Source organism: Pelodiscus sinensis, chromosome 1 (genome assembly GCF_049634645.1).
Source record: "Pelodiscus sinensis isolate JC-2024 chromosome 1, ASM4963464v1, whole genome shotgun sequence".
In the NCBI taxonomy this organism is placed as follows: Eukaryota; Metazoa; Chordata; order Testudines; family Trionychidae; genus Pelodiscus; species Pelodiscus sinensis.
This window is the reverse complement of record NC_134711.1, coordinates 115921698-115930954: the sequence shown is the minus strand read 5'-3', so window position 1 is coordinate 115930954 and position 9257 is coordinate 115921698. Positions and strand designations below refer to the sequence as shown.

General features: G+C 47.0%; 1 protein-coding gene across 5 annotated transcripts in view; it reads left to right on the top strand.

The window, feature by feature from the left end:
• Positions 1 to 9257, top strand: part of RECQL (RecQ like helicase) — a 43122-nt gene that overhangs the window by 2421 nt on the left and 31444 nt on the right. Inside the window, exons 1-2 of one of the 5 annotated variants that reach the window (XM_075898041.1) lie at positions 3384 to 3458; positions 5323 to 5398. In XM_075898041.1, the coding sequence (XP_075754156.1) occupies positions 5380 to 5398 (19 nt within the window). In that variant the 5' untranslated portion in view covers positions 3384 to 3458; positions 5323 to 5379. Of the gene's footprint in view, positions 1 to 3383; positions 3459 to 4055; positions 4399 to 4465; positions 4569 to 5322; positions 5399 to 9257 lie in introns of those variants that run through there. The other 4 variants (XM_006121277.4, XM_025183736.2, XM_006121278.4 and 1 more) reach the window with 4 other exon arrangements.

The window sequence follows — 9257 nt, the reverse complement described above, 5'->3', positions numbered from 1 at the left end:
AGCTCCTACTGCAGAGCCCACAGTGCATTCAGCATCAGGAGTGGCGCCCACAGTTAGGAGCCACTGCACACTTATAGGGCGCTCCCAGTATGCACTAGCTTGCAGCTCCTGACCCTGCTCCAGACTTGCTGCGGGCTCTGCAGTGTAAAGCTGCGCAATCTGCAGTGTGTGTAATTGTGTAACTGGTAGGATTTTTAACAGTTACATGCTGACAGTTTAGCTGGTGTTTACATAGCCATTTGCACCTCCTAGCCCTAAGGTAAATTTAGTTTAAGACTGCTGCTTTACTGGCTCTGCTCTCAGCTGCCGACAACCTCTGTGCTTAAGCTTTCTAGCCCAGCATCATCCAAGGCTATGTCTACACTATCGTGTTTTATTGGAAAAAGCTACGCAAATTGCGCTCCATAATTTGCGTAGCTTTTTCCGATTGTTTTTCCAGAAGAGGCTTTTCTGCCATTTGGCCTAATGGCAGAAAAGCCTCTTCTTTTAGAGGAGCCCTTATTCATCGAGAAACGAGGAATAGAAGGCTCCCCAAAAGAGCATGTTTGCTCTTCACAGAAAAAAAGCGGAAGAACAAATGCAGTCTCTGGATGTGGCGGGGTTTTTCCGGGATACCTCTGGTATCCCGCAAAACCCCTGCAGTGTAGACATAGCCCAAGAGTCCTGGACCAGTGGTTCAACCTGTACTTTGTGATTTTTTGAGATAACTTGGAAAGATAAGTTTGGAAATAGTACATAATTCTCATTGTCTATTTCAATTTGCAGATGCAGCAGCAGCACATTAGGAATTATAAGAACTACATCACACACACAAACACAATAGCATTTACATTTTATGAAGCTAAATTTTAAATGTCAAAAATCGACATTTATAATTGCAACAGTCTCCTGAGTTCTTCTGTGTAGTGTAGATAGGCTGAATACTTAGTCTTTAAAATTCTTTAAAATAAAAACAAACCCTATTTAAAAAAAAACTTAAAAAAGAACAATCTGTAGGAATGAAAAGAGAATGTAGGAAGAAGCCCAAACCCCCCAAAAATGCAGGGTTTTTTAAAAAAAAGCCTTTTTTCAAAAAAACGTTACCTGCGTCTAGACTATAGCTGTGTTCTTTCAAAATTAAATCGAAAGAACGCAGCTTTTCTTTCAACGACAGTACTCTTCATTTCACAAGGAATAACGCCTTTTTTCAAAAGTGCTCTTTCGAAAAAAGACGCTATGTAATGCAAACTGTGCGTTTTCAAAAGAGAGCATCCAGACTGCCTGAGTGCTCTCTTTCGAAAAAACAGCTTGCTTTTTCAAAAGTACTGATTGTAGTCTAGATGCTTTTTTTTGAAAGAAGCTTTTTCGAAAGTATCTTTTGAAAAAAACTATTTCGAAAGAGGCTTGCAGTCTAGATGTAGCCCAAGAGTGGAAGCTATCCTATTCATTGCACCAAGTATAGCATGTATGATTACCTGCCGTATACGCAGGTGCCAGGAGCTCCTGGCCCTAAGGGACCTTATATGGACTTTGGAGACCATGGTGGGTGAACTGGGGGAGCTAAGGAAGCCAAGACAGATACAGAGATGAGATTTTCCAGAACACAGTAGAACAGTCTCATCCCTGGTCACACAGCCTTTGTGCTCTTGAGGAGAGTGAAAGTCTCAGGGAAGGAGCAATGTTAACATTTAAGAGAGAGCTCTTAGGATATGTCTACACTGCAGGCTTCTTGTGCAAGAATGGCTGTTCTTGCGCAAAAACTTGCGGAGCATCCACACTACAAACCCGTTCTTGCACAAGAAAGTTTACAGTAGATCGTCAGAAGAGAGGGCTTTTCGCACAAGAGTTATTCTTCTCCTGCATGGGTGTCTAGTGGGAAAAGGGGACAAAAAGGCTCCCTCACCCCTAGACCAATTATGGTTTGGAGGTGGAGAAGCCTAGAAGCATCCTGGCCTTGCCCCTTCTGGATTATGACTCATCCCTTCCGGATTAAATCCTGCCCCTTCTGGGCCAGCCCGGGGCCTGAAGAGGCCCCTAGCCAAAAATTATTGCTCGCCCCTGGGGTAGGCCCATTTAATGAGGGGGGCAGGAAACAGTAACAGAAAATGTGGAAATGGCAGAGGTCCTTAATGAATTTTTTGTTTTGGTTTCACCAACAAAGTTGGTGGTGATTGGACACTTAACATAGAGCATGCCTACATTGCATTCCTCTTTCAAGAGAGGAATGCAAATACAGATGAACGAAATTGCAAATGAAGCGCGAATTTGAATTTCCCATGCTTCATTTGCATAATCGCATCCGGGCGCTATTTTGAAATACCCTATTTCGAAAAAAGAAACACAGTCTAGATGTGGTTATTTCAAAAGAAAACCCTTCTTTTGAAATTACCCTTACTCCTTATAAAATTAGGTTTAAGGGTAATTTCAAAAGAAGGGTTTCTTTCAAAATAACCGCGCCTAGACTGCGTTTCTTTTTTCAAAATAGGGTTGACATAGTATCTCGACTTCAGCAAAGTTTTTGATACTGATTTAACCTAGGTGGAGCTATAATAAGGTGAGTGCCAAAGTGAATTGAAAATAGCAGAGTTGTTGACTTGAGTCCCACAACTTGAACTCGAGTCCGACTTAAGTTGCCTAGGTGACTCGATTTGAGACTTGACTTGGGTTCATTGTTTGTGACTTGAGACTCGGCTTGAGACTTGCTAATTTTGTTAAATCGACTTGGTGAAAAAATTGTCCAAAAATGCCGATATTGATGGCTTGTACAAAAGTGACTTGACATTTTTAAAATTAAGACTCGACTTGGGACTTGACTTGAAAGTGACTTTAGGGACTTGATTTGAGACTTGAACTGTAGTGACTTGAGACTCAACTTGGATTTGACAATGACGACGTGAAGACAACACTGGAAAATAGTGCTGAGGGGCAGGACAAGGGCAGAGGAGGAGAGGGGAGGAACAAGTAGGGAGTTGTCCTGGCTCTTGCCCAGCTCCAGATCCCCTCTCATTACGAAGGGTTTGCAAGTGTGTTGACCAAAAGCTAAAGACCAGTCAACAGTGTAAAACTCCTGCCTCAGTGTTGGAAGCAAGACGCAAGAAGTCATTCTTGTGGACTGGGAGAGAAGCCTGAGCCATGGTAACCCTCACTGGGTCTGTAGGAATGTGCTGGTATCAGTGTTTTACAATAGCGGCTTCTTGCCACCCAATGTGTTCGTAACGGCTACCGGTAGCACAGCCCTGCCAGGAGCCCTTCGATGCAAAGCCCGGCAAGGAAGCGCTGCCTGTGGAACGCAGCGTCCCGCCGGAGCAGCCAGCCCCTCGCAGAGCGCTGCCGGCAGCACGTTGCGACGAGGGAGCCGCTTTCCGCAGCCCCGCGCCGAAGCCCGCCGAGCGCGCTCTGGGATTGGCCGGGCGCGGCCGGCGCCGGCTGCGGAAGTGGAGGCGGGCTGGGGAGAGCGGGCGGGAAGGCGAGCGAGGCGGGTGAGTGCGCGGGGGGAAGGGGCCCGGGCGTCACCCGTGGGGTGGGGAGCGGAGCGGAGTGGAGGGGCGAGGGCGGGACAGGAGGGGCAGGGGTATCAGTATCGCGAGGGGAGGGGGCAAGAAGTGTAGGGGAAAGGGAGGGGCAGAGAGCAGGGGAGGGGTAGGAGAGGGGGCAGGAGGGGTATTGGGAGGGGAGGGACAGGGGTATCGGTATCGCATGGGGAGGGGGCAGAGGGAGGGGCAGGGGTATCAGTATCGCGAGGGGAGAAGTGTAGGGGAAAGGGAGGGGCAGAGAGGAGGGGTAGGGGAATTGCGCGGGGAGGGGTAGGAGAGGGGGCAGGAGAGGTATTGGGAGGGGAGAGACGGGTATCGGTATCGCATGGGGAGGGGGCAGAGGGAGGGGCAGGGGTATCAGTATGGGGAGGGGAGGGGGCAAGAAGTGTAGGGGAAAGGGAGGGGCAGAGAGGAGGGGTAGGAGGGGGCAGGAGAGGTATTGGGAGGGGAGAGACGGGTATCGGTATCGCATGGGGAGGGGGCAGAAGGAGGGGCAGGGGTATTGGTAGGGGAGGGGTATCGTGCGAGCAGGGCAAGAAGAGGGAGAGGTATCTGATGGGGGGGGATAAAAGCTATTTTGCGACTGATCAAAGCAGGAGGTGCGGAAATTCCTTTCTGTGCCCCCTCACGCCTAGCTTCAGGCCCAGAAGGAATCAGGGTGCCGATCTAATTTGACCTGCGTTAGGCAGGTCCTCACTTTCAGCTTTCCCCAGGGGTGCCTCCACCCCAGTTCAGCCCACAGGCCTCCACTCTGCCTCTTCCTGCCCTACTCCACCCTCGGATGCTCCCCTCCCACTTCAGCCCCTCCCTGTAGTGGTTCTTGACCACTGCCAAACAGCAGATCTGTGACAGGCAAGAGGTACAGTGGAGGGAGAAGAGCTGATTGGTGGGTGGCTGCTAGTGCTGAGCAATTATTGGTCCCATCCCCATCTCCCCCCCCCCCCCGCATGGGTGCCCCATTTTGGGTGGTGGACTTTAAAATGGTGTCAATGTCCACATTGCAAAACCATCCCACCACTTCATTGCTAAATAAGGGTTCACTACCTCCAGCTTCAAGTAAGTTCCCTGTTGCGTTGTATAGGAATTGCCCACCTAGTCCTCACCTTCCCTTTTTGTGGCTTCTCTTATCTATGCTCCATCTGCTGTTGGGTGTAGCCATCTCCTAAATAATTTCTCCAATGAATCACTACATGGGCACTCTGGTACAGTTTGCCAATGCACGTTTTCCATGTAAACATCCTGCACTTAGCTGATTCATCTGCCTGTATTTAGCCCATTTGAGATGTTCTGCTGCCTTTCTCTTCAGGGTGGAACATACACTTTTAACACTTTACTTCTCTTTTAAAAATACTCTTTATCCTTGGAAATGATCATTAAATCTCTTAAGGTGATGATATTGCTACACTTACCATACCCTTGTTACTGATACTTAAATTGTCTTACTTTCAAGTACAAAGGAACCTCTGGAGGTTGCTTGTAACTCTGAAATGGTCCTAACTCTGAGCAAAACATAACTGGGTTTTTTTTTCAAGTTTACAACTGACCATTGATTTATAATCTGGGACTGCTTTGCTGCATCTCTCCCTTTGAAATACACAAGAGTTGCAGGCAATGAGCCCACTACCTCTCTCCCATTGAAATATACAAAGCTGCAGGAGGCTCTTGTAAATTTTAAAGGGCAATGTGCAACTGGATAGTGACTGCCTCCCCTTATCAGCTAACTACTTGATTAGCTAATTAATCAAAATGTAACATCCCTACATTGTAATGTATTTATAAACATTTTTAATAAAACATTTTCTGTTTTTAGAGAGAATTGTTTCCATAAGCAACATTTATTAATAAGGGACGAGTCCTTTCAACTTTGATGATGACAACCATTTCAGGTAATCCAAAACTACGATGGTCCTTGTTTAGCTGGTTCTATAAAACTTATTTTCATTTTTTGTTACTTCAACTATGTGTGTTTGCTTCAGGTTGAAAATGGTTTTAATTGCTATAAGTTTTTATATTATGTTTTCCTCCATATTATGAACATTTTTTCATTTTTGTAGCTGTACGTGCACAAGTTTGTAAAAGCTTTCTAACTATCTCAAAGTGGTTTTGGGTTTTTTCAAAGGCATCTTTCACAGGCCTCTAGTCTGTTATATGGAATTGTTTGTTTGATTATTTTGGAAGGAAAACTTCCATGTTTTGTTCTGTTTCCAGCAAAACGTTAACACTGATTTTTGGCACACAGACTTACTTTAGCTGCAGTGTATGAGAACTATCACTGTTGCTTGTTTGGATCGAAGCATAAAATTTGTGAAAAAAATATGTCGAGGTGGTTTTATCTGATGGGACTGTAAATTGTTTTAGAAACATTGGTACATTCAACTAAATAATGCATTAAATGGCAAATAGCATGAAGCCAAATACTGAAACACTTGACTTCAATTCACACTAGTGCACAGTGAAAGCAAATATGTATCTTAGCTGTACACCTAAAACTGTGCTCACAAATATACACAAAATTCATGCTCTGCAGATCTTCTGCTTCTAGAATTGTAAGTGTGGTCTGTATCGTTTAGTATGTTCCTTGTCTTCCCTTGCATCCATCCTCAATTCACTCTCCTCTGTCAGAATTTAATGTTGTTCCTGATAAGAAAACTTTTCACCGAGCAGCTGGACAGAGCTTATGCACCCAATTTAGAGCCAGCTAGAAATATTTCAAAGTAGCATGTTAATAGTAATGCTACTTTCATGACAATAACATGTGTCCCTTTGTACTAAAAGTGGTCATGGCCAAATTTGATTATAGAGTCACAAGTTGAGATATTATATCTCACGGATCATTTCTGTCCTTAAAATCTATGAAACAGTCTGTTCCTGTGCCAAAGTGGATATAGTCTCTTGGAAGTTACACTATGATTTTTTTCTCCCTTATAACCACTACGGCAGTGTTTCCTAAATGGTTTCCAAAAAAAATTCTGCTCCCCTCCCCCCTGAAGAACCCATAGGCAGCTCCCATTGGGGCTTTGCCAGCGAGGACGGGCTTCTGAGGGTGCGTGGCTTTGGTCGGTCCACCACCCACTGCAGCTGCCTCACCCCCATGCATGGCGTGGCCCCTCCTCACCCTTCAGGACTGCCCTGTCCCGGTGCCTTGCAGCTTCTTCCTTCTCGTGTGCAAGCATTAGCGTTTACAGTGGCGGCGGCTGCTGCTGCTGGGAGGGGGAGGAGTGGCCAGAGCGGAGGAGTCACTCTTGGACCTCGTCAGTTTTTTACTTGCTGCCTGCGTGGAACCCGGCTCGGGCTTTGCTGCCGGCCCCCCTCAGGGTGTGCTCGGGCTCTGCTGCCCCCCATTTGCTGCTGCTCTCCCCTGCGTCCTTACCCAGCTTACTGGGGAAGTGGCAGAGTTTGATCTGGCGGGGAAGGTCGGGGCTTCTACGGCCTCCCCCCGCCCCCCTTTCCAGGAACAGGAGCATGCTTCCTGGAGGCTTTCCCTGCTGCAGCAGGGTGCCAGGCCAGGTAAATGTCCCCCCTCATGCCCAGACCCTGCACCCATATCCCCCTCACTCTCCTTCCTCCCCACCAAGAGCCCGCATTCCCAGCTTGCTCTGACACCCTGCCCCAAGTCCCCTCTTATACCCTCCCTCCTTGCCTGACACCATGTTCCAAGACTCCCTCCTGTACCCTCCCTCCTGGCCAGGACATTGCAGATCATCTTTGCGATTTATACACAAACAACATGAAGTATTTTCCAATCATAAATGACAACAATAACTGGATTTGAAATCCATTAAGTATAACAGGAAAGCCAGTCAGTTTTTCTATGCAAGATTATGAAAACCTAATTGAAATCACTTCAGATGGCCAATTAATACAAAACTTGAAAGAAGTTTCTCTGATTACGTTTTGGGGCAGCTTATGTCAAGAATATTCAGCCTTATCAAGACGTGCAGTTTATCAGTTGTTAACCTTCACCAGCACATACTTGTATGAAACTGGGTTCTCAAATTATGCCACAACAAAATACAGAAATCAACTTAATGCAGTGCCAGATATGCAAATCCAACTTTTTAGTATTAAACAAAATATTAAAAGAATTTGCCAAGGAAAGAAGAAAAAACACTCTTCACATTGAAAACTGCCAATATAATTCATATTGCAGGCAGTCCCCGACTTACGCGGATCCGACTTATGTCGGATCCGCACTTACGAACGGGGCTTTTCTCGCCCTGGAGCTCACGGGCGGCGGGTCGCCGCCCGTGTCCTCCGGGGCGAGAAAAGCTTCTCTCGGTCTCCCTAGTCTGCTGGGGGGGTCCAGCAAAGCCACTGGACCCCCCCCCGGCAGACCAGGGGGACAGGAGCAAAGCCGCCCAGGCGGCGGGGTTCCTGCTGCCTGGGCGGCTTTGCTCCCAGGCAAACGAGCAAAGCCGCCCAGGCGGCGGCTTTGCTCCGGTGTGGCTGGTCTGTTGGGGGGGGTCCAGCGGCTTTGCTGGACCCCCCCAGCAGACCAGGGAGACAGGAGCAAAGCCACACGGGCGGCGGGGTCCCTCTGCCTGTGCGGCTTTGCTTGGGTCTCCCTGGTCTGCTGGGGGGGAGGGGGCGCAGCTAGTGCGCCCCCCCCCCCTCAGCAGACCAGGCTTTTGTTGCGGGACGCCTGGGGTAGAGCAGCTGGGGTGCTGCCGGGTTGGTCCTGTGGGAGCAGCTGAATCTGGAGCCAGTTCCGACTTACATACAAATTCAACTTAAGAACAAACCTATAGTCCCTATCTTGTACGTAACCCGGGGACTGCCTATAGTTTTTGAGCTTTATTTTTTGTACACATTAAGTGTGATTTTTGTTTTTAAAGATGTGCAATTAAACTAAATGTTGATCTCATGACCTTATTTAGCATTTGTTCATTATTATTATCCTTACTTATTTGTGGGGGGGCGTGTGTGGTGTGGGCGCTCAGGTCCGGTGGCTCTTTTTTTTTTTGTTTTGCGCTCGACAAATTTTCCCAAGGGGTTCCTTGAAATTCTTCCAAGTTTAAAAGGGTTCCATGGCCAAATAAAATTGGGAAACACTGCACTAAAGTAATCTCCTATCATGACAGTGTTGCAGACTTCTAAGCTGTAATAAATCACAATAGAAGTTGTGATTTATTAATATATTTATATTAGGGATGTTAAGTAGCATTTAATTAGTGAATTGAGTAGTTGATGGAATTTCCATCGACTACTCAATTTAGTGGGTGGGTGGGGGGGGGGCACTTGCTACCCCTGCTGAGGCTCTCCAGTTTAAATATAGTAGGAGCTGGGCATGCTACATTAAAACTCAAAACTGCAGTGGGGTTAGCTTCTAAGGGCAGTGTGAGCTGGGACTGCTTCAGTCCTGTCTTTCACCAGCTCCAGAACTGCTGTGCCTCTGCCTTTTAAATGTAGTAAGAACCACCTGGGGGACCCGGCATGAGCCAGGACTGTTTCAGTCCCAGCTTGTGCTGGATCCCCAACCGCTGCACCTCCTGCTTTTTAAATGTAGTAAGAGTTTTACTAGATTTAAAAATCAGAGGCCCAGTGGTCGGATGTTCCTCTGCGCCTCTACCTTTTACATGTAGTAAGAGGCGCAGAGGTCCCTAGTCACTTACATCCCTTATTTAGATGGCATTTTCCACCTTCAGAGTGCTTTACAAATATTACATGTTTTGATCTCAGAAACGGTCCTGTCAGATAGGTATGAGAGTACTCGTTCCATTTTTCCAGACATTCTTGGTTGCTTGT